General features: G+C 35.7%; 1 protein-coding gene across 3 annotated transcripts in view; it reads right to left on the bottom strand.

Annotated features, from left to right (window-relative positions):
- The window catches only part of LOC138833033 (mannosylglucosyl-3-phosphoglycerate phosphatase-like), a 33,152-nt gene extending 28,962 nt beyond the window's left edge, over positions 1-4,190 (bottom strand). For all 3 annotated transcript variants that reach the window (XM_070031393.1, XM_070031395.1, XM_070031394.1), the window contains exon 1: positions 3,835-4,190. In XM_070031393.1, the coding sequence (XP_069887494.1) occupies positions 3,835-4,022 (188 nt within the window). In that variant the 5' untranslated portion in view covers positions 4,023-4,190. The remainder of the gene's footprint in view (positions 1-3,834) is intronic.
- Between the last annotated feature and the right edge of the window lie 22,421 nt (positions 4,191-26,611).

Genomic DNA, 26,611 nt, shown 5'->3' with positions numbered 1-26,611 from the left:
GTTGGATAGTTTTCCTTTTTAAGCCTCAGAATATCTAAACTGACCTCTCTTCGTATCAGTAAGTTCTGGTGTCAATCAAATAATCCTAGTGCCAAGAACAGACCTCGGACAACTCTCTCAAACTTCTATTTTGTATGTTTTGTTCCTTCCAAACTAGACTACTCATTCCCAACCAATCTAGAAAACTTGTGACTTCTCTAAGACTGTTTAAGGCCTTGTCAGAGGATGAAATGTGTTCCTCTCTAAAAAATTATGTTCAAGTCTTAATTCCAATACTTTCTTATATAACATTATTTGGAAATAGATACTTTGCAAATGCAATCAAGCTTCAGATGAGGTTATTATAATAGGCTTGAACACAAAGACTAATATCCATATATGCAATTTGTGTCACTAAGACACACATGAAAAATGCCATGTGAAGACAGAACCCCAAGACTGCCATCACACACTTAAAAGCCAAGGAATGGCAAGGATGCTGACCTTCACCAGAAATAGATTCTTCCCTGACAGTTCTTAAAGGAGCCAGTCTTCCAACACTTTTGACTTCATACTTCCAAACATCCAGATGTTAGAGAAAAGATTTCTTTTATGTTAAGCCATCTATTTTGTACCAATCCTTGAAAACTATTGCAATACTGATATACATGAATGACTGATTAAGTACCAAGAAATTCCCTACTCAGAAGGACTAAAATATTTATGTAGATATTTTGACCTTAGAAAAGTGTATAGTCACTTTCCTTTAACTTTGAGCTGTGCACAATGACTTCCTTCCGAAAGTATGAAAATGGGTGAAAAAAGGAGGTTTACAGTAGAAAACCTGATAGATCAATGTCAACAGTTATGTCATGTTGGTAACATGTGTCCCAGAAATTATATGATTAAAATGAGCACTTTACTTCTAAGGTCTTCCTTGAAAAAATGAAAAAAAAACCAGCCCAATCTAATCATAAGAAAAAATATACCAAATATCTGACAAGCAATCCCTAAAACCAGCATGGTTCTTAAAAACAAAGTCTAGGAATCAGGAATATCAAATGCAACATAGTATCCTATATGGAATATTGAAACACAAAATCACATCATGTATCAACTGATGATATCAGAATACAGTTGTTGGTTAATAACAGTGTCAACTTTGGCTCATTATTATACCATACTTAAGGCAAAATATAAATAAGAGATGTGTGTGCACTTTTTGGACTATCTTTGTATTTTTTCTGAAAATCTAAAATAGTTTAGAAATTGCTCATTAAAAATAGATCAATGACCAAAACCCAACAAAATTCTTTTCACTACTATCACCACAGGAAGATTGTGTCATTATTCAGGACATAGTCATTCATTCAAAAGTATTCAATACTCACTTTCCATTAGACTTTATTATGGTTCATAAGAATGTAATAGTAAAACTTCTGCTTTTTACTTCACACTCTGATGAAAATGCAAGCATGGGCTGGGAAGGTGGCTCAGTGGTAGAGCACTTGCCTTGCATGCATGAGGCCCTGGGTTCAATTCCCCAGCACCACATCAGCAAAAAGAAAAAAAGCTGGAAGTGCGCTGTGGCTCAAGTGGTAGAGCACTAGCCTTGAGCTGAAGAGCTGAGGGACAGTGCCCAGGCCCAGAGTTCAGGCCCCATGACTGGACCCCCTTCCAAAAAAAAAGAAAACAAAAAATGCAAGCAATATAATTCTTAAGAGTAATCAAGGGAGTATGTAATATGTTCCCAGATCCTCAGTCTATGATATCAATTATACATCACACAGTATATCAGACCAGATACTCCACTGAAAACAATGGGCAGATTAATAGATGTATGAAAAACTAGCCTGTCTTTTCAAAGAGATATTCAGTAGCCTCCAAAATGCCTATATAGTTCAAATTAATTCCTCTACAGAATTTAGGCAATAAGATTTTTCTTGGCAAGATAAAGAAGAGCTAAACATAAATAGATTGTGGATAGAATGGGGAACAGAACTGAAATATTGAAAAAAGAAAGGATAATTGGAAGATGTTACTCAACTATTTTCTATTCACTCCTACCTACATAGTCAGCCAGCCTCTCAGTACCTTTTCAGGACCATCATACTAGCTACTGAATCAAAAATAGTTTTATTGTTGAATTAAAACCACTTTGTAAAAGTATTATTGAATGTAGTAATAATTTAAAGGTTCTGTTTCCCAGGATTAAACCAAAAAAATGCAGATTCTTTTCTTCTCTTTCTGGATATGTACATAACACACATTGTTGGTATACTGTCAAATAATTGTCTTGTTTATAGTATCTGTCTCCCATTTCCACCTGTTCCTTCTAATTTTTACTGCCACACTTGTTACTCCTCTGAGACTAATTTTCTTTACAGATTTTCTATCTTTTCTGCTCAATACCAACCTTAATAGCTTTAAAACATCTCTTAGATCTGGTCGCAACCACATTTTTGACCACTTACTAAAACCTACACTAGAGCAGCTACCTATGTATTCAACATCTGGTAGGGCATCAAGTTTTAGATATCACTATTCTTTTACATTAGAGCCATACTGCCTTCGCTTACCACACACTGCAATTCCTAGTATTTTCCATCTCTAACTCCCTACACCAATCAGGTCCATGGACCCCAGACTCCTAAATTTAAAGGGAAGGGGTGAATAAAGCCTGGAGTAGTGACTAAGGTAACTTACCAGCAAATATTTCCCAAGCAGAAAAATTTAAAAAAAGAATCTATGTCTTCTAAACATCAATCCTGAAACTTCCCATCTTCATTTACTCACTCCACGTTAAATTGCTAAATGCCCTGGCGGTGGTATCAAGGGTCTTGCACGTGCTATCTAAGTGCTCTACATTGAGCTACATCTCCAAGCCTACTGTGCTTTCTAAATCACTCTAAGGTCATGGGTTCATAAGAGTCTCAGAAAAAGAAGAGGACAAGTCTGTATTTTAGGTCTCTAATAATTAGTAGTTATAGATGCCTGCCAGCTGATACCTGCTAAAATACATTTAAGGGGAAATGCTGGCATTTATTAAATGTTTACCACCAGTTCAACATTATTACTGATTCTTTCTATAACCTGCCTTTTTGTGTGTGTGTGAAAATACTGTACAGAGGGGTTACAATTGCATGGGCAAGATAGTGAGTACATTTCTTATCAAGCATTGTAGCCTCCTCCTTTGTTTACCCTTCCCATCCCTTCCCAGCCTCCCGGTCTCCCCACCCAATCCTCCCCCCCCCAAAGTTGTAAAGTTCGTTTTTGACATGACAACTTGTACTTCTCATTGTTGCAACGGATCCACCTGTATCCCCTCCATAAATTGTACTGACATCTAATACAGTGAAAGCAGGGGTTATACTGTGGGGGAGGGACATACAAAGCAACAAAGAAATCATCTTATAAATGTGTATAACCTGCCTTTTAACTGGGGGTGGGGGCATTTTTTACAAATGATCCAACAGGGGGTCAAGAAGGAAGACTTCTCCAAGACACAAGCAGTGGAAAAGCCGGGTGTGTACCCGGGTCTGGATAAAACAAGTCCACCTCCCATGCTATCTATTTAAATAGGAGCTTTCCCCCTTGGGGCCCATGCAGGCCGAGCCGCAGGCCTCCCTCCTTGGCCCAGCCCCCGTCTCCCGGGGGGTGGGGGGGGGGGTCACCAACACCAGGTTTGCTAACCAGGCCCAGCAAGGAGGCCGGTCGGTGCCCGGGAGGGTCTGCGTGGTTCCCAGAAGCCCAGCCCGCGTCCACGACCCTTGCTGCCCGTTTTCTCCCCCTGCCCCGCACCACCCCGCATTCCCCCCCCCCCCAGGCCCCGGCGGGGAAGATGGCGGCCCACACCTCGCAGCGCCTCCCACGGGCTCCTCGGGCCGCGGGTCCACGTCATAAACGTCGTTGAAGTGAAGGATGGTCAAATCGCAGGGGCCCAGGTCTCCAGGCCGCTCCCCCCAGGTCACCAGAGCGGGCTCCGCCTCCAGCCCCGAGGACTGCGGCGGTGCCAAGGCTGGAGGCTTCTCCGCAGTCTCCATGGCCCGGGGAAAGGACTAGGCCGAGGCTCAGCTCCGCAGCGTGTAGAATGGAGGCCGGAGCATGCGCAGTACATGACGTGACGTGCAGTGGCACGAGCCACCTAGAGTGGTGGCCTAGAGCTCGTCTGAAGCCTCTGGCCCACTTGGAGGACCTAGATAGGACTGGAGGCCCCGCCGTGGCCTTGTGGGCCTTGAGGACCACTCAGTGCCCTTGTTTCTTAGCATGAGTGAGGCAAGTGTCAGACTAGCAGAGCTCATAGCTCTGAAAGCCAACGCCCATAACTTTAAAGTCGTCGTGAACGGTTTTCCCCCTTGTGATCCTCACAACTCTTCAGGGAACTGTACCTGTTCACAGGAACATAGGGTGGAGGCTAGCCATCAATGACTTTTGAAAGACAGCTTTTGTCTACACCTGATTCTGTGCTTCATCCTGTGACTGAAGAGGTCTTTCCATTAATCTATTAATTTAAAAATAATTAAATACCATATACCAAGCATTTATGCATGGAACTGAGTCTAATAAAAATAAAGTCCACCTTTACTCTGGGGCACATGATGGTTTTTATTTTATTGTATTTGTGTGTATGTTTTGTTTTGTGTTTACTTTGTCTTTACCACGTTCTTTCTAGACTGTGTTATAATACCCAGAGCCTTTTTCTGCTTCTACTGTAATCCAGGTGACCTTTCCTTCTTTTGGCTTTACTTAAGACGCAGGCAATTCACAATTTGTTTTCTTGTTTACCACAATCCTTCGTTTGTGGTTTTCTATCACATCTGCTATGACAGTGCAATGCTACTGTCTTTTGTTGTGGTATGAGCTCTGACAGTCCTATAAGAAGGGACCAAGTGAAAAACTAATGCTTCTATTCAATTACATTTTACACCAGTTATTGTGGGCTGATGGAATCCATCCAGTCAATCAATAAGGTTCCTCAGAGTGCTGCAACCCTTTGGAATATTGCCAGTTGATCATTTGCTCAATTGAGATTGGATTAAATGGATACATCTGGAAGAATACAATGTGTCAACTTTGATAAAATAAGAAAAATGAAACCTGGAACAAATAAGTTAAGGAAATTAAAACAGTAGCAAAGACTCTCCTTTTAAAAAGCTACAGGCCAACAATGTTCAGCAAGTGAGTTGTAATGAAGTGGCTTGTTCAGTCTAGGGTTATGAAATTAGTGCAAATCAAGGTACTACAGGCAGAGGAAGATAAACCAATAAACATTTTATTTATGGTTATGGCTATAAAATTAGTTAAAATATAATTTCTATAGTCCATTTGAAACTAGCATTGCTTTGAGCATTGATCAGAGGACTATTAAGATTGCCTTAACAAGAGAAAAATATATCATTGTAAGTTTCTATATTATTATGTGGAAATAGAAAATTAAATGAATATTGGCAAATTGTGTAACAATGTCTTTGATTAAGTTAGTTGTTATTAATCCATCAGCATGTAAGGAATAAAGAAAACTTTCTTGACTTGGTAAACCAACCTTAAATATGTTCCCTTTCAGACTAGGAGTAAAGCAAGGCTGACCTCTATCACCACTTCCATTTAACAGATTATTAAATATCTTGGAAAGTACTGCAAGGGAAAAAAAGAAATAAAACAAGAGAAAAATCACTGGATATACTAGATTAAGAAAATAAACGACAAAACAAGATCACCCAATAGAAACAGAAAAGACATTTGATGCAATCCCGTGGACATTCCTAATCAAATGTCCAACAAATGAGAAACAGAAATGAAATCTAGCTGATAAACAGCATCTGTGTAAAGCTTAGAGTGAAAAAATTTGGAAAGACAAGGATTCCCACTTTTATCACTACTGCTCAGCTTTTTTCTGTCTTTGTAAGAAAGGTTTATTTTTATTAGCATGATAATTTCCAGTGTTATCCATTTTCTTGGAAATGATATGATTTCAATTTTTATGACTAAATAAAGCTCTATAGTGTACATATACATATTTTTTACTTTGTCCTAACCAGTATAATGAGGCAAGAAAGAAACTAAGACCTAAACTGGGGGAGGGGAGAAATTATTTTTGCATGACATAATTTGACACATAAAATTTGGAGGAATCCAAATATTCAAAATATATATTCATGGACTATATGGATGGAAATACTTTATTCTACCATCACATATTTTGTAAATCTAATATTTTAAAAGTTAAGTTTGTTTTAAAAGTCTGAATACCAAATATCTTTGAACTAATAAAGAGGTTCAACAAAACTGCAAAATCACAAGATACACAATCAATTTACATACATCAATAGTATCTCTTGACACTATCAATGATCAATCTGAAAAAAAAATGAAAGTAAGAAAATCCCATTCACAATAGCATCCAAAGGAACAAAAGTACTTAGAAATAAATTTAAAAGACATGGTTGCCTGTACATCAAAAATCATAAAAACATTCTTAAATTCTTAAGAAAAATCAAAGAAGTAAACAAATGGAAAGATATTATTCATGGATTTAAAGACCCAATATAAGTATCGATTTGATATAAAATAATTTATGGCCAACATAATCTCTGTCAAAATTCAAACAGGTCTTTTTATAGAAATTCAAAAACTAAGTTTAAAATTTATATGAAGCTGGGTGCAGGTGGCTCACGCCTGTAATCCTAGCTACTCAGGAGGCTGAGATCTGAGGATAACAATTCAAAGCCAACCTTGGCAGGAAACTCCATGAGACTCTTATCTCCAATAAACCACTAGAAAACCAGAAGTGGTGCTGTAGCTCAAGTGGTAGAGTGCTAGCCTTGAGCTGAAGAGCTGAGGGATAGCGCCCAGGCCCAGAGTTCAAGCCTCACAACCAACAAAATAAATAAATAAATAAATAAATAAATAAAAATTTATGAGACTGAAAAGGACAAGAATTCACAAAACTAAAAACAGAACAAGATCATTTATTTTCCATTCCATGAGGTATTTTTCCTCAACTCTGTGAAAATATCATAATGATTACTTTGAAGTTTTGATCTCTGCTACATCAATATCTGCATTCATTTGTCATTTTTAAAGTTGACTCCCATCTTTACTGATGCTTTCATGTACTGCTCCTTTTGTATGTCTGATAGTATTTGGTTGAAAATGAAACATTATATAATGATCATCTATAGTAACTTAAATCCTGTTGTGCATATCAATATAATCCTTTTGTTTCAAAGAATACTTTCTTGAATTCAAATTGCAAACTGTCTCTTCTCTGTTTGGCAATTATTGATGTACACATGCTTATGAAGTACAAGATCCTGATTCAACTTCAAGGGCACAATAACTGGAAGGGAACTTAGCTTAAAAGGCATGTTTGGAGAAGAGCTCAAGTATTTCAACTTTTAGGATACATGTTTGGTTAATTATATTTTATTTTTTACACTGTATTTTTTCTGGTGTGGTCCTTCTTTCTGTAAGTTCAGTTGGACAATGCAGGTGACCATAAGTCATGATAAGAAGTAGAATTAAAAGTCAATTCCCAGACTAATGTTTAAGAAAGCTTCAAATGTATTGGCTATGGCATTGTTTTTGATCATTTTAGAAGTCTCTCAATAGGAATAAACAAACAAAAACCTAGGAAACAGCATTCGAAGTTGTGTATAGATTTCTCTGAGAGCTCTTTGATTTCCCTCTCCAAAGGAAATGAAATCATATCTTTGATAAATAAGTAGGCTATTTTAAAGCCCTCTGCTTAAGAGAATAAAGTTTAAAAAATGAATTGTAGATCTCAAGGGAAAACAAATAGAATGTTCTCCATTTCTTCATATGTACACATTCTTCATACCACCCTCAGGAAAATGACTTAACTATTAACCAAGGATGGAAATATCTAATTGGTCATTTCTATTTTGTAATTGTCGTGTGTATAGTTAAACTGTCAGACTTACAGAATCTAGACAAATTTGTCATACCACACATGATCATATGACTACAACATTAAAAAGACAGTTTGCAGGGGAGGGGGAGGTTGCTCTCACTGTTACTACAACAGTTAATATTTTCAATTCCTTTCAAACAAAAGCTGAGAAAAGTGAAGTAAAAAGTAATAATGATTGCTTTTTTTATTTTTTCCAGTTGTGGGGCCTGAACTCTGGACTTGGGCGCTATCCCTGAGCTCTTCAGCTCAAGGCTACTTCTCTACCACTTGAGCCACAGCACAATTTCAGCTTTTTCTGCTTATGTGGTTCTCAAAAATTGAACCCAGGGCCTCATGCATGCAAGGCAAGCACTGTACCACTTCCCAGCCCTGCTTTTCCTACTACACGTTTCTTTCAAAAAGAAAATGGGAAATTATTATTTGTGGGTAGAAAGCAAAAATAATTAACAGTATAGAAAATGATAATATTGCCAATGTTAGACTTCTTAAGTTATAAAGATATTTGAACTATCGTGGTTAATGGGAAGGGCAATAATAAAAGAATATACACAACTATCCAAGTGTAAGACTGAAAAATATTCAATCTCAGCAGTAATGAACTAGCAAAGAATTGGGTTATAAATTTCTTGAATTTAGGCTCCTCAGTTGTAACAAATGCATACTTTAGGTAGGGAATATTGATAATGTTACATACATGGATATAGGGGAGTATATACAAAGTTTCTGACCCTTTTCATTTTTCTAAAAACTACAACTGCTCTTTAAAAATGAGGCCTATTGAAAAAATCCTATTGTCAAAATAGTGTATGAAGAGATAAAATTCTACCTCCATACTCTTACGTCCTGGCTAACCTTGATAATTTAAACTGACTTAAGGTAGTTTGACAAAAGGCACACACACACACAAGATATATGATACAGCTCCATGTGACACAAAAACCTTCTTTGGGAAAGGAAAACCCAGAGGATTTTTTGAGTCAATCAGTGGTATAATGAATTGCTTAAAGAAGCAAATTATGAATGTGATAAGGCAAATAGCTTGAGCTAAAGGAAGTTAATTAAGAGTTATTGCACAGACCCTCCTCTGCTTCAATCTTCCGGCCTTGATAAGAATTTTCTTCTCTTCTTGGTATTGTGAGTTCTCTTACATGAGAATTTCAGTCACTGCTTTAAGAAACATAGCAGAATCAGAGTAGAGTGTGGTTGGGCTAGATGGTGGACTAGAAACTTCCATTGACTCTGTGAATGTGAAGAACAAGGCTAACAAAGAACAGATTTGAGTTAACATCAAAAAGAGAAATATTGAGGAAGAAAGCTGAAAATACAAAAGGAAGGTAAGCGAGATGCCACTGGTGACAGACTAGCAATTCTACCTGCAGGCTAATCCTACACTCCCCATAAACCTTAAATACAGGGCAGGAAATTAGGTGATAGCAACTATTCCTAGTGCACTCCACTTCAACTCAGAAAGCTTCAGCAAATCACCAATTTAAAAAAAGGTATATTATTTTAGACTGAAATACTCTGGATACTTGAAAATGAAGAACATTCACAAATCAAGAAACTTCAGTGAACCCTTCCACAGTGTCTGTGGGAAAGACAACCTCAGGAGGTAGTTGTGGAGAGCAAGAATGTCTATCATGTACCATGTAAGACATTTAATAAGCTGAGAGTTCAGTGAAGGCCATAGTGATCAGTAACTCTGCCTTTGCTGACAAGAAGTAAGGCCCAACACTTGAGGATCACTGAGGATACAATATACCAAGCTCATGACAGCTTGGCCTCCAGAAGCTGCATATTATTTGCATGTGTTTACTGCTATGTGAGAGTGAGAATTCTGAGGCCAAAGAACTATATGATTTCCCCCAATCGTCTTCCCTTCCATAGGGTGGTAATCTTCTAGGTAAGCCTGGTGAGTTGGGTAGCCAGAGTGCCTGAGGCTCCTAGTTCCCCTTCAAGATCAAAACACTGCACAGTGTACACTGTCATTCTCCAATGCCTTTTGAGGATACCACTAAGCTGAGACACTTGCTTCTGCCATGGTACAACATGGTGGGGAAGTTTGGGCGGCATGTGGTAACTTTCCTCAAGAAGTAGTGGCAATGTGTCTTGTTGCCAGGAGTAGCTTAGGCTTGGAGGCCTGAGAATGTGAGCTCCGTTGTAACAACCCTGTCACTATAATGTTACGTCCAGCCTCAGCAGTGAGAATGCTTCAACTGAAATATTACAGGTGACTGAAACTGTCAAATGATTTGGCCTCAGATGTAAAAATCCCAATGCAGAAACATAAGAAATATGAGAGTGAGTGAGTGAGTGAGTGAGCAAGAGAGAAAAGAAAGTGAGTCAGAGACAAAGATAGAGAGACAGTGAACTTTTCCAGAAGTCAAAAACTCTACAGTCATGAACACTAATGATAATGAAGAGGATAAATCTCAGACATAAAATTATTATAATAATGCTCAATGAGAAGGTTACATGGTAAAACACCTGCACAGCAACTATAAATGAGGTATCGATAACATTAAAGAGGAAACCAAAAGCACTTTAATGAATTTTTTTAAAGCTGAATGAAATAAGAAAGAAAATATAGAACATGAACTCAATAAACCATAAAGAAATCCTTTTAAAAACCGAAATTCTAGAAATTAAAACTTAAACAGGAAAGTCAGTTGAAAGGCTTGCCAATAACTGAATTAAATTGAAAGCAGAATAACAGGGCTTGAAGACAAAATAGATGAATTATACCATTTAAAAAAGTTTTAAGTACTAACAAAAAATGCATTTCTCTGGAACACAATTAAAATACCACACTTAGGAATCATGAGCATAAAAGAAGGATAAGAAATACAAATTAAAGCCATCGAAATATGTTCAATAAAACAATAGGAGGAAAATTTCCAAATGATGAGAAAGAGATAGTCATCGAGATACATAACACTGATAGAATAACAAAGTGAAAAAATAAACAAAAAACACTGTCATATTCTAGGTAAAATACTAAGTATAAATACATGAGAAAGAAATGTTGAGAGAAAAGTGCCATTTCATATGAAAAGTGCTACATCCCATTAAAATAACAGGCTTTTCAAAGATCTTTAAAAGCAAGAAGAGCACAGAATAATGAATTTCAAGTACTGAAAATAATGTAGACTACTACATCCAATAGCTCTATTATTCATAATTGAAGGACAAATAAAAACCCTCCCCAATAAATAAAAACCAAAGTGCTGCTGATCACATATATGGTATATAACATGTGAGCACCGTTATATATTACAGACTGTGATAGACAATTTGCTCCAGGAAAGTTAGAATGAACTTGTGACTTTAAATGAGCATCATTAATCCACAATATGGTGAATTTCCAGAAATTATGTAATCACTTAATCACAATCAAAAAAAAAAAAAAAGAACCTCGGGGAAGGGAGGGAGGGAGGGGATGGAAGGGGGAAAACAATGGAGGGGGTAACAATGTTCAAGAGGAAGTGTACTCATTACCTCACTCATGTAACTGTAACCCTCTGTATAGTATCTTTACAATAAAAAAAAACAACAAAGGACCTTGTGACCAGTACACCACAATCTTGGAAGACTTTTAGAGGAATCCTACACGCATAATAGGAAAACAATCATAATTATAAAAATAGATAAAAAATTCTCAATAAGATACTTGCAAATCATATATAATGCAGTCATTATAAATCATACACAATGCAGTGAATGTTTTTAGTGTACACTATGTAAAAATTGAACTATGTAACTTGTAGAAAGGGAGAGCAAGGAGAAACGGACAGGAGAATGAAGAAAGGGTGACATTGTCAAGAATCATTGTACTCATAACCTGACTTATGGAATTATAACCCCTTCATACAACTACTTCATAACAGCAATAAAATACAAAAACTATGCACTATGAAAAAAGTTTCATTACAAGTTTGCAAATAAATAAACATCATAGCACACATAAAGAAAATAATGGGCAAATATCAAGTAATCATCAGAATAGATGCCTTTACAGCTTTCAGATAAAGTCATTGGCAAAATTTAACACCTGTTGATGATATAAAACCCTGAAGGATCCAGGCACTGATGTCTCATGTTTGTAATACTAGCTACTCTGGAAGCAGAGATTTGAAAGTTTGAGGTTTGAAGCTAGCACTGGTTTAAAAAAAATTCTATAGATTCCATTTCCAAAATAACTAACAAAAAGCAAGGCTGAAGTTATGGTTCAAGTGATAGAGCACCAGCCTAACTACAAGGCCCTGGGTTCAAAACCCAGTACTGAAAACAAAAATCTCTTAAGAAACTTGGAATAGAAGAAATATATCTATATATGATAAACTTATAGCCACCATCATATTAAGCAGGGAAAAACTAAAGCTATTTCCTCTAAAGTCAGCAATGACACAACCTAAAATCTGGTGAGACCAAGAATCAGGATACAGAAGAACAATTAATTCAATTAATTAAACAAATGAATTTGACAGACAATTCTCAAATAATGTACAAATGGCATATAAATTGTTATATGCAGTAAGTCTCAACATCCTACTTATAAAGGAAATGCAAAAAAATGACATAAGATTTAATCTCATCCTACTAAGAATAATTATCACCAGGAAAACAAAAACAACAACAACAAAACAACAAATGTTGAATATGAAAGGAAAAAAGAACTCTATATATTCTTGATGGGAATATAAGGTTTTTCCAAAAATTGAAAACAGCTGTCCAACTCCTGGGTATATACCCAAAGGAATCAATGGCAACATACAGTAAAGATTCCTACACACCCACGTATATAGCAACATTATTATCAACAGCCAAGCTATGGAATTAACCAATTAAGGGATCTACTCACAAATGAACTGGTAAAGAAAATATGGCATGTATTGATCTTATTTAGCCACAGAAGAAGAATAAAATTGTGCTTTTTGCAGAAAGTTAGATGTAACTGGGGATTATTATCATGTTTAAATAAAACAGGACAGACTCAGAAAAAGTATTACATCTTTTCTCTTATAAGGGTATCTATTCCCTTTGAGGGATAATCAATGAAAGGAAGAAACTGAAAGAAGATGGATAAGAGGTGAATAGGCTCAAAGTGCATCATATGAGTGTATGAATAAAGAATAATAAAATTCATTTAAAATTCTTAAGTGTTGGGAGTTTTCTTTTTCTTCTTTTGTAAAATATAATTTTATTGTTATTATTAAGGTGTTGTATAGAGACGTCACCATTTCGTAAATCAGGTCATAAGCACATTTCTCTTTAGACAATATTTCCCCTACCCTTGGCTTTCTTCCAGTTTCCCCCTCCCATCTCTGCCCCCAAGTTGCAGAGTTCATTTTCCATATGCCTACTTAGTAACATGAGTGACTTTTCTTTTTAAAATAAGAATCAAATAGGAAAAAAGTTCAGGGTTATTTTACAACTTTTTAAATTCATTTTCCTTTAATTCAAAATAACACACCAGAGGCACATCTTTGGGCAGAGTATTCTTAACTACTTAAACAGCAAATAGATCATTTTTAATTATAGAATTAACATGGATTTACTGAGTTAAAACCTAAATTCTGGTGGTTCTAGTTCAATTAATTTGATACAACATGGTGACAAATTTTATAATATATGTTAAAGATTTTGTAACACATGCTTACAGATAGGACTCATTTTAAGAACATGTCATATGGATATATTGTAAAATGCAAACAAAGACAGTTACCATTATGCCACTTATATAGAAAGAACTGGAGACTTTTTTTAAATCCTGAGGAAATAAATAAGCAATTCTTGTCATCCAAAAGGGAAACTATTATGCAATCAATGACTTGACTTTTTAAGTAGTTTTAAAGGATAAGAAAAATTCCAATAGTAAAGTGAAAAGCAAACCTACAAACAGCAAATGTAGTAAAATGTTTTAATATCACAGGCAAAAAAAGATTAAAATATATCAATATATTGCCTTTGGAATTTTATGAGTGTTAAGAATATTCTGATTACTTTCCTTTACTTCTATTGTCTTCAAATTTTTAAACTATAACCTTGTCTTCTTTGCTGAACAATTTATAGATTATACAACTGCATATAGAGATAATAATTGCTTTCCAATTCAATTCTTTTTATTTCTTCATCTTTCCATGTTGGCTAGGATATCTAACACAATTTCATGCAAGGAGTTATGGCAGATACCTCTTGCAGTTTTACAGATCTTAAAGGTAATGTTTTCAGTGCTTCATCACTGTGAATGTTATCACTAAGATTTTTGTAAACATGCTTTATGAAGCTTAGTAATTTTCACTTACTTTCTAGCTTGCTCGGGTGTTTTGTGGAATTTCTATCCACTTTCAACACTGATTTTATCTGATAAAACTATACTGTCATTTTTCTTCTTTAAGCTGATAGTATAAAAATCCAGCAATTTGTGGAAATTTATTTTGAAATAGTTACAGATCCACAGGTAATTGAGACATATTTTTGTACAGACAGTGTGTATGCCTTCACTGAATTTCTCTCAATGATTGCATTGTATGTATATAATCATTAACAATAATGAAAACTTGGAAAATGACGTTACAATGTGGGGATATAAATCTATACTTTCTTGCATACATAGCTTGTGTAGAATTTACTGCAATCAAGATACAAAACTATCCTGTTACCACAAACATTCAAACAGCCAAATAAACAGGTTGACTGAGCCAGTTAATATAAGGCTGCCATTGTCTGTGCTGTTCCCTTCTTTCCCACTTTTGTATGACTTCATTGTCATGTCACAGACATGTTGAAGGACTAAATTCATGAATATATGCTTCTAGAGATGCAAACAATTACATCAGGACCCTGTCTGTTTCCCCTGGCTTCATTGTCAGGTAGGTTTTCTTTATTATGTAGAAAGAGGACCTATATGAAGCTTATGATTTCCATCATTTACACAACTGGTAATTCCAGATGAAGGAGTAAGGCCCTCTTTGCCTTAATCTTCATAATAAATAGTAAAAAGACACTGAATCCTGTACCTACCTTCAGAGCAGTCATATATCTAGAGGATAGAAGCTTTGATTGCCCAGATTTAGCTGTAGAACTTCCTTCATGGTATGCAAAATGAAGCCAAAAACCTATAGCTGCTCCAATCAGAATCACATGCAAAGGAAGAGAAGTAGATCCTAAAAAAGTAAAGTAGCCTTATGTTACTAGGGATAGGAAAGCAACTAGAAGCAAAGCTAAACCCTACTTCAGTAACAATGATGAACAGCCTCAGTTGAGAATCATTGTGCTATACAGTCTCCTGAAGAATTATTCATTAGTGAAGGATTTAAATTCCACTCCTACCAGGAGAATTCTCAGACATACATTTGACTGTAACTTTTTAAAAACTGTATTTGATATATTATGCATGTACCATTTCTCTAGAAAGTCTCACTGCCACCTCTATTTAACACATATTCATCTAGCTAATTATTTTCCCAAAAACTGCTTTTTCCTCTGGATTTGATATTTTAGAGGGAAAGAATTCCTCATGCTTCTAAACATAAAACTCTGGAGACATTCTTGATACTCCCCTTTTCTATCATCTAAATTCCTACCTATCTACCACTTTCCTTTTCCACTATATTTTTTGAAGTTTAGGCTCCCTTGGGGAAATAATCAGTCTCTGTATAATCTCTGCCTTATCCATTATAATTCTCAAAATAATGCTAGACTTTCCAAAAATAAAAAATAAATCAATTTTCTCTATTGCTTTTAGGATGAAATCCAAAATACTTAGCCTGGTATTTTAAGATTTAGTATAAGCTGGCTCCAACTGGCTTTTCCAAACTTATTGATTATTATTTGCTTATGTAAACCCTCTGTTTTAACAAAATAGATATAGATTTGTCATTTCCCACACTTGAACCTTCCATTTCTTCTTTTTGTGTGTGTGCCAGTCCTGGGGCTTGAATTCAAGGCCTGGGTGCTGTCCCTGAGCTTTTGTGGTCAAGACTAGCACTCTATCACTTGAGCCACAGCTTTAGTTCCTGCTTTTTGGTAGTTCACTGGAGATCATAGTCTCACAGAGTTTCCTGCCCAGGCTGTCTTCAAACCATAATCCTCAGATCCCAGCCTCCCAAGTAGATAGGATTACAGGCATGAGCTACCAGTGTCCAGCTCCTCAGGTTCTTTTATGCATCCTGATTCTCCTTTATATGCTTTCCCTGTTTTTTTCCTTATCTATGCCCAAACTCTACTCTTCACACCAACTTCAAATTCTTCCCTTCCTGAAACTTCTTTTGTAAAATAACTTCAGCAATGTACTGGCTCCCATCTCTGAACTTTCTGACCTATCACGTAATAAGTAACAAAATGCAAGTCTTTTTCTTCCCCAGTTATTATTAAGAAGTCACCATATGTGACAAAGCCAATTCAGTTTTACTTCCAGTTCCTTAGATATTTCCCTTAGGCAAATAATGTATAATGAAGAACAGATCTAAATTCAACCTGTTACCAGAGGGTAGGGACCTCATATGGCTGAGTCTCCATCAATGAGGTCATTAACTTGCAGCCTGTCTGTGTTCCTAAGAGTGTTGTACTGAACTTCTGCTTTGAATTTTCATCACTTTTCCAGTTCCTTCTGGAGACTGGGGTCCTCCAAATCTCTGAGACTTCAGAATCTTTTTGAGGGAGCTTGCTTTCCTCTTCCTCTGGATACTGGGAGACTCACTCCCAACAGACTGTTCTCACAAATAATTCAGCTGCCTGACATGTGGCTTGCCGTTTCTACATCTGTTGAAATTTCCCTTCGGTATCCCTAGAAATTAGCAAAGTGGGTATATGAATTCTGTTCGTTTGATAAAGTTTTAATTTTAGTCTAATTTTAGACTTAGGGAAAGGTTATGAAAGTATAAAACAGTAAGTTCCTACAGACCCTTTATCCAGCTTCCCCTAATGTCAAATGCTTAATCATGGTGCTTTGGCTTAACATAAATACATTCATATTATACAAAACTAAACACAAAATTACTGACCCAAATGTTACAGGCTATTAAAAATGTCCTTCTCTAATTTCATACCTAATTAAGGATATCAAATTGGTTAATCCCTTCTGATTTTTCAGTGTCTCAGTCTTTGTTTATGACTGTGAATTTCTTTTTCCAAAGAACATTAGTAAAGTTTTGGTAGTTCCTCAGTTTTACTCAGCCCTCATTTTTGTTTTTCTCCTAATGTATTTATTTTTAAAATTTTAATTAACACATAAAGGTTGTATATATATAGGACATCATGTTATAAAATTAGCCAAATTACATTTGGCTATTCATGGTTATACAATGGCTAAGCCATGTGAATTATCACTTGCATGATTTACATATTCGTTGTAATTGTATGATAAGAAATTCATACTTCCTAAGCACTTTTATGACATTATTACTACTACTACTATTACCACTACTACTATTATCTGTAGTCATTATTATATAATGGATCTCTTAAATTTATTTGACTCAAATATCAAAATGCCCAGACCCTGGCAACATAGATCATATTTTTATGGCTTTTTTTCTTTTTTTAGCCAACAGAAAAAAAGAGGAACAGAAAGAGAGAAAGAGAGAGAGAGAGAGAGAAAAGAAAAGGAAAGGAAGGAAAGAGAAAAAAACTCTTTAATAAAATCAGACCTCTTTTGACATTTGTATGGATCTGAATAATTCTAACAAAGAAAACTAAACAGCTCCCTTGCCAAAGGTCAATGCTCCTTGTCCCAATACAGTCAAAACTCTCTTCTTACCTACTTTAATCATGTCTCACAGTCAGGCACAACTTATAACATTTCACATTTGTATCTTCAATTGATATCTGGTCCTGCAGCTCTAAAGGTGGGAACTGTGTTCTCTGATTTCTTGGGCTTCTATTGCATAATCTAGTTGATAATTGTTTGATTTGATGGTTAAAAAATACCTTTTAACACTATACTAAATTCAGTGTAATCCATTTTCCTTTACCTTTCTAATGAAGTATTATTAATCATTCAATATTAATTTCTGACTTTTCAGTATATTTCCTCTACTGAGCCAGGTTCAAATACGTTCTCCAAACACCTAGTATTTCCCATTACACTTATCTAAGAACCTTTTGGTAAATTCTATTACAACTATAGAGTTACAGAAAGATTAATTTCATTAAAAAATTAACATGCACACAAATCTTTTTGTGTAACTTTATTAGCACCTTTAAGTACACACAAAAGTAGTAAAGATAAAAACACTGACACTTGCTTTTGAAAATTTCTGTATTAATTCATCTTTATTCCTTTCTTGTCTATTTTTATTTTTCTTTTGATACCTGGACTAAGAGAATATTATTTCAGCTTTTCTCTTAATATTGATGTCATATAGAACAAGATTATTTTATATCTTCAGTCAACATAGATACTAGGGCAGACTTCAATTTTAAAAGTGGTATTTAGAGCGCCAAGGAATTAGTGTCAATATTAAGATATAGAAAAGTTACATTTTCTTCACTTGGTTAATACTAGAGACCTTATTATAGAGCATAGGTTCAAATATTTGAGGAAAAAACAAAACAAGAATATGCACATCTTAGAAGAAGAGCAAAAGAATTAAAATACTTTTTTCTGAAAGCAGGAAAATGACTTCCAATAGATCTCTAAGGAGACAAGAGTTACTATCAAGAGAATATTGGCCTCATTTAACCTGTGGTCATGTTACAAGACAATATAGCTGGTGATGGACTGTACACTGGAAGTGCTGAAAAAAACCAAAGGTACTACATGTACATTAGCTTCCTTCCAAATAGGAAGTAGATACACTCTACCAAGGTAGCATAACAGTGGCATCAAGGAAGTCCTTCCTACTTTCACAGAAATGGAGAGAGGGCATTCTTCAAGGAAATAGAAGAGATAATCCAAAAATTCATATGGAACAATAAAAGACCCTGAATAGCAAAAACAATCCTTCACAGAAAGAACAGTGCTAGAGGAATATCAATATCAAATTTCAAACTCTACTACAAGGCCATAGTAATCAAAATAGCTTGGTACTGGCACAAGAACAGACCTCAGGACCAATGGAATAGAATTGAAAACCCAGAAATGAACCTACAAACCTATAGCCATCTAATCTTCAATAAGGGAGCTAAAAAAAATAGAATGGAAGAAAGACAACCTCTTCAGTAAATGGTGCTGGCAAAATTGGTTAACTACTTGTAGAAAACTAAAGCTAGATCCTTATATATCACCCTGCACCAGAATCAACTCCAAATGGATCAAAGACCTCAAAGTAAAAGCAGACACTCTGAAAACATTACAGGAAGGAATAGGAGAAACCCTAGGTCTCCTTGGCATAGGCCAAAATTTTCTTAATACAGACACAGAAACACAAGAAATCAAAGAAAGGTTGGACAAATGGGATTGCATGAAGTTGCAGAGATTCTGCATGGCAAAAGACATAGCTAGCAAGATCAATAAAAAGCCCACAGATTGGGAGAAGATCTTCACTAGCCATACAATGGACAAGGGTTTCATATCTAAAATATACCTGGAACTCGAAAAATTAAATCCCCCACAACAAATCCTCGAAGAAACAACTGCCCAATAAATAAGTGGGCTAAAGACTTAAAGAGAAACTTCTCTGAAGAGGAAAGAAGGATGGCCAATAGACACATGAAGAAATGCTCAACCTCCCTAGCCATAAAAGAAATGCAAACCAAAACAACATTGAGATACCACCTCACCCAAGTTAGAATGGCTATAATCATGAACTCTAATAACAACAGATGCTGGAGGGGATGTGGACAGAAGGGAACCTTACTGCATTGTTGGTGGGAGTGTAAACTTGTTCAATCACTTTGGAAAGTAGTGTGGAGGTTTCTCAAAAGACTCCACGTAGAGCTCCCCTATGATCCAGCAATCCCACTTCTGGGCATTTACCCAAATGATCACAAACAAGACCATACTAAAGCTACCAGCACAACTATGTTTACTGCAGCATTATTTACCATAGCTAAGATATGGAACCAACCCAAATGCCCCTTAGTAGATAAATGGATCAAGAAAATCTGGTATATATACACAATGGAATTCTATGCCTCCATCAGAAAGAATGACATTGCCCCATTTGTTAGGAAATGGAAAGATTTGGAAAAAATTATATTAAGTGATGTGAGCCAGTCCCAAAGAAACATAGGTCCCATGGTTTCCTTTATTTGCAAAAACTAATATATGTCTGAGACAAGCAGAAAAGATCAGATAACTTGATGTTAGGTGAAATGAACCCCAAGATAAGTATTCAAATTTTTTTTCATACAATTATTTCTAACATATTTATAAGATGGTTTCTAAAATATTTATAAGATGATTTCTTTGTTGCTTTGTATGTCCCTCCCCCATGGTATAACCCCTGCTCTCACTGTATTTGATGTTGGTATAATTTTGGAGGGGAAGGGCAAAAACAAATCTTTTAAATAGGGATTCAGGTGGACCTATTGCAATAATGAGATATACAAGTTGTTATGTAGAAAATGAACTTTACAACTTTGGCTGGGGGGTGGGTGGGGGGGAGGAGATGGGAAGTGATGGGAAGGGGAAACAAAGGAGGAGGCAACAATGCTTGATAAGAAATGTACTCATTATCTTGCCCATGTAATTGTAACCTCTGTGTACGGTATTTTCCCAATAAAAAAAAAATCAAAAAAAAAAAGAAAGAAAAAAGAAATGGAGAGAGGGGAAGAAGTCAAGCAAAGGGGTTATAAGTGATTTTATTCTGATAAGAAACCTCCATCAATTAGTGCCTTAGGAGGACCTCTTGCTCCCTAATAGAGACTCTCTTGTTCTCCTCCTAAAGGGAGAAGAAAGCCTAGGTCTTCCATGACCTAAAAGTTCAGAGGCATTCTTTCCCAACCTTGTTTTCTCTCCTCATTTCTGTCAGAGTACAAGACAGGCTAAACCACCATTTTGAAAGCCTGGTTTTTATTCTAACTCATCTGTCTTACTTCAAGTCTGACAGCAGACACTATTTCTTATGTTCAATGAGAAAATGGAATTACATTGCCCTAGGGGGAAATTTTGAACAGGTAGCAAAAAGAATGTCCATACTTTGGGGTTTGTGAGATTCTAGGACAAGTTAGTTCTAGAAGTTATAGAATCTTCTTTCCAAACCAGCTTTACAGAAGCAAACACAAGGCAAGTTCTGAGCTGACTTTCTAGTGGAGGATTCCATATCTTCTCTTACCACCTCTAATACATGAGAAGTTTACTAAGTAGACTGAAAATTCAAGGGATCTAATGCCCCTAAATCCCAATGCCAGCTACTAGTGTTTTTGTAACCCTCTCTTCGTTCAGTAGATTGTTTCATGTATGTATTCTAAGGACTTAGACACTTTTATTTATCTATTTACTTATGAAGACAGGCTTTTGCTATATAGTCCAGGTTGGCCTCAACCTTGTAATTCTCCTGCCTCAGCATTCCTAGTGCTGGGACTAGAGGTAGGCACCATCACACTTGGCAGGATCTAGACACATGAAACCTCTAGTTTATTTTCAATATTGAATTGAAACCAACAATACTGAATTTCTATTAAGTACTCTTAAAAATTGTCCAAGACTTTTTTTGTTTGAAAAACAATAGTGAATTTCCATTCATTTGTACATTGGACACTTTCTTTCTTCTCTAGCCTCGCACTTTTTGTTCCTATAATTGAGACTTATTAAAGCAACCCTTGCCTTTGTTTGTAGGCTGATTAGTCTCTTCTTTTTAAAAGTGTTCTTTAAAAAGCACACAAATCAGAATTTTCATTCTGTAGCTATTAACGTGTCTCTTTCCTTATTTTCATTTGTAGTTTTTTCTATTCTATTTCTTAATCTTACAGCTCACTTATTATTTAGGCTTTATTCCTTCTACTCATTAGATACAATTCACAATGACTTTTTATACAAACATACTTTTCTAAGTTATTTTACAATGTAGTACCTCTGAGATTTCATATAGGTTACTCTTACATTCAGTTGGACTTCTGTCTTTCTAGCAGTTTCTGCTCCATATTTCCATTGCCTTTATCTCACCTCACCATCATCAGGACTTAATCCTCATTCCATCATCCTGGCTTTTTGTCTACTATATATATCCTTATTCCTTCCTGGAAAACAACATCCCTTCACAAGTCTTCTTAATTTTGCTTCTGAGTTTTAAATATATATCCCTAGCCCTAACCTATTGACTAGTGTTTTTATTTTTTTATTATATTGAGGAAAGCTCAGCTTTTAAAATTTCTCTAATTGGGAAATTTGGATTCATCTTTTCTATCTCACTTGGCCCTGTCTACTAGGGAACCATAATACTAACCAATACTGGAGTCTACTCTTTCAGAGATGGACTGCACCTACTCACTTATGTGAACAGGAATCTTGCAGCAATAACAGATAAGAAGGTAAGTGTGTATTAATAATTATCCATCAATAGATATTCCCTGCTAATGGTTTAGTACACTATGATATATCTATTTGTCTAGAATCTTATGCAGAAATACAAAATGGAGGTAGATATGGACCAATTCAGATGCTTCTCTGGTGGCATAGAGTTGAACAGAAAAAAAGACATGTTGCAGAATGACACAAGATAGGTCATTTCTATTTTAAATATATACACACATAAACAAAAAAATAAAATACTGAATAGTTTTCTTAGATATAAGTGTACAATTATTTAATATATAATCTAGAAGATTTATGCATAAGGCTTATAAGAAAGAGTACTTCTAAGGAGTTAAGAGAAAATGGAGGCTGGGTTGATAGTCAAAAAAGAAGTTTATCGTGTGTGTGTGTGTGTGTGTGTGTGTGTGTGTGAGAGAGAGAGAGAGAGAGAGAGAGAGAGAGAGAGAGAGAGAGCCAGACAGACAAATGGACATAGACACACACTGAAAGAAGGAGAGAGAAAATATGCAAAGGATCAGAGAATGAAATGTCCAGAATGGGCCAGAGCATGGATGCGTCAGGGGAGTTAAGGAGCTTGTTCTGCAGACACAGCTTGTCCCCTGCAGTGTTCCTTCAGTATGTGTTTCAGTACCGTTGGCAGGCTCATAAGTGTCCTCAAAGGAACCAAGTTTTGTTGGAAGAATGGCTACTGCAGACAGGGGTGGTGAAATCAGCAAAAGAAAACAGGGTCAGCAAAGCAGTAGCTAACAAGTATCTGAGCATGGGCGTGGTACAAATTAGGTCACAAATGTGATCTAGGCAAGTTGGGGGAGGGGCAGTATGAGGGGTAGAATCCTCAAAGCAGACTGGAGAGGTTAGCAAATGGGTACATATCAAGCAAGGAAGCTATCAAACCAGAGCTACGTGTAAATTTCAATTTCAAGGATACTTTTTGCATAAGAAATTGAAATACTTGTTGTTTCGTGTTAGATAAGTCATATTGTTTTCTAGTTGATCTCATTGTGAGAGATAGCTCTTTTGACCTTAAAACTTTCTTCTGTTTCTCCTTGCTTCTCCTTTTTTTAAACCTGTAAAACCAGATTTATTCTCCACTTGGATGATTATAATAGCTTAATAAATGGCTTCACTATCTCTTTGTTCTGATGTGTACTGCCTATCATTGCCAAATTAATTTTCTTAAAACAGCAGTTGCCTCTTAATTCACTTAATAGAGAAATGGCAATGGTCTTATTGTCCATGATCTTCGTAACCCAGTGTCAGAAACAAACTATTCTCTTCTGCTGTAAATAGTGCCCTAAAGCCTCTAAATAACATCAATTATGCCATTCCTTGCTACTACACCTCCCATCTTACTCATACACTGCATCGTTGATTTCTCGGCACTCTGGAGTTAAGCTTTCAAATCTACTTTTGCCAAAGTGTTGGAAATCAAATCAGTCCTTTGGCGTATTGATTTCCCTGGGTGTCCTGAAATACTATACATCTTTGTCATCCAACAAAAACTGTTAGATTTTTCTCTCTGCTAATCTATTTTCTGTTGCTCTAAATTAAAAAAAAAAAAAACCAGACCATCTGTCTTCCATGACTGACCCCACTGACTTTTATAGGAGCCTTTCTTTCACTTATTTTCACTTCAGATCAGACTCTTCATGCCTTCTACTCCTGAGTCTTTGCTGTTAGTCAACCTCTCACTAGCTCCTTCATATTTTCGTGTGTCCAATTTCTACCTATACTTCAAAACTTACCTAGTATTTTATTTTTATCTATATGGCTGTTCCTAGCACCTTCAGCCCATAGAGACTGATCCCATCTCTAAATGCAATACTTACATACCCAAAGCAATAATGACATATAATTTATTAATCTTCATTGTTTCATATATATGTGCTAATTTTTAAGTACCTAACTTAAAGAAAAATGACATATCTTTATTGTTACTATATCTTCTTATGTTTTTAATACACTGCCTTGCTAAGTATAAAATAAGTATAAAATAATGGGTTCATTTATGGTGCATATCTTTGAACAATATTTTTATTTCATTATTTATTAATTATATTTACTATCTGTAAGTAACTGTACAAAGGGTTACCATGCAACAGATCAGTTTATAGTACAATGAATCTTGAATATCATTCCATCACTTTCATCCATCACTCCAATCTACTTATCCCCTCAGTTTTCCTAGTTTCATAGGATATGCATTGAATAATATGACTGCATCCTAGACCTTCTTCTCTTTGAACAATTTTATATATATATATATGTATATATATATATATATATATATATATATATATATCACTTGGTATTATCCCAAGTGAAACCAATTTAGTTTAAAAGGAATTGTTGTTGTTATTTGCCTAAATAAAATTCTAGGTATAGTCTGAATTTAGGCAGTGCCATATTTACACACTAAAATAATATTACCTCTACTAAGAATCACTCTTAATCTGTCTTTCCCTTCTGATTCTCTGGATTAGATCTCAGGCAATCTGTTGACCATGAAGGGTAAAGACAGTTATCACTAACTCTAGGCCTTTATCTTATTAGTCTACCAACCCAAGGAAAGAAATGTCTTACAATTATATAAGTCAAAAATGGCTGAGTAGGCCCAAAGAAACATAGGTCCCATGGTTTCCCTTATTTGCAATAAATAGTATAAGTCTAGGACAAGCAGAAAAGGTCAAAAGCTATGTATATATTACCAGATAAGATTATTTTAGGTGAGATGAACCCCAAGATAGGGACACAGGTGTTTTTCTTTTCTTGCTTGCTATTGTTTCTAACGTATTTATAATGTACCATGTGATTTTTTTGTTTCTTTGTATGTACTTCCCTCATGGTATAACCCCTGTTTTCACTGTATTTGATGTCGGTGCCCTGTATATACACTATTCTAATTTGGGGAGGGCAAGGGAAAAAACAAAATGCTTAAATAGGGATACAGGTTGACCCATTGTAACAATGAGATGCCAAGAAACTATGTTGAAAAACAAACTTTACAATCTAGGTGGGAGCGAGGGAAGTGTAGTTGGGTAACAATGCTAGGTAAGAAATGTACTCATTACCTTGTTCATGTAACTGTAACCCCTCTGTACAGTATTTTTACAATAAAAATGTATTTAAAATGTCCGAGTAATGCCAATTTTATAGGTTTCAATCTAATAGTTCCAGACAAATTCCCAAGCTTAAAGTTCATTAGTTCCAATTATATTTCACACTCATTATTGATCAATTACTGTGGCTACTGAAATATACTGCTCTCATTGGTCAAACCTAAGCTAGATGCCCACCCACTAAATTATAAAGGCAAAATTGACAGAAGACAAGATTTCTGAATGGAAATGTAAGTTGCTATCATTAGAAAAGAGAAATAACAGCAAAACACCAGATGCTCCTTATCTTTCTAGAGACATGAAAGGTGATGAAGCAGAAACTTCAGGGTGTTTACTTGCGTAGTTTTAGGTTCCATCTAAAACTACAGATTTAATGTTGTATTGAAAAATGTCAATTCTTTTTTTTTTTTTTTGTCGGTCGTGGGGCTTGAACTCTGGGCCTGGGCGCTGTCCCTCAGCTCTTCAGCTCAAGGCAAGCGCTCTACCACTTGAGCTACAGCGCCACTTCCATGTCAACTCTTTTTCATAAAACATTTACCCAAATTGTACAAGCTTCAGGATTTACAAAACCTACATCTACCCCATTAAAAAATACAAATCCATATGAAACTACTTAAGACATGTTCTCAACATGTTCTACTCTCTTGTTTTTGGTGGTAATAAACCACTTATCGCATAGTTTATTCACTAAACTCTTCACAGTAACTTGATCTCATCATTTGACACTAACAGAAAATAACACGATCAACCCCTTTAGAGCTTCCCAGCTTCTAAATACATTTTTCTCTGTAGCTGTACAGGCTCCTTTTTCCCACCTCCTTAAACCTGCAAATGAAACCTGTTCCCCAGTATCTCATGTCATGAGAGGCCAGACTAGGTCAAGGAGTTAATCTCTATATCCTAACATGATAGCTTACAGCACCAAATTTGAAAAAATATACTATTTGTTCACTCTCACTCTCAACTAGTATTTCTTGATATTCTTCATTTTTAAGTCCAAATCAAAATAAATTCTCTGAATCAACAGAGGATATGTACAGAGACTATGAAATACAGGGTGTATCTCACATTAGGATATATCTGAGCTATGACCTTTCTCGCAGCCGTATAACCTATTATCAGAGATGTGACAAAATTGGGTTTGGGTAAGTCTGAAAAGGT

The sequence above is a fragment of the Dipodomys merriami genome, unplaced genomic scaffold (genome assembly GCF_024711535.1).
Source record: "Dipodomys merriami isolate MVZ:Mamm:240054 unplaced genomic scaffold, mDipMer1.0.p SCAF_20, whole genome shotgun sequence".
Classification (NCBI taxonomy): Eukaryota; Metazoa; Chordata; class Mammalia; order Rodentia; family Heteromyidae; genus Dipodomys; species Dipodomys merriami.
This window is presented reverse-complemented; position numbering and strand designations above follow the sequence as displayed.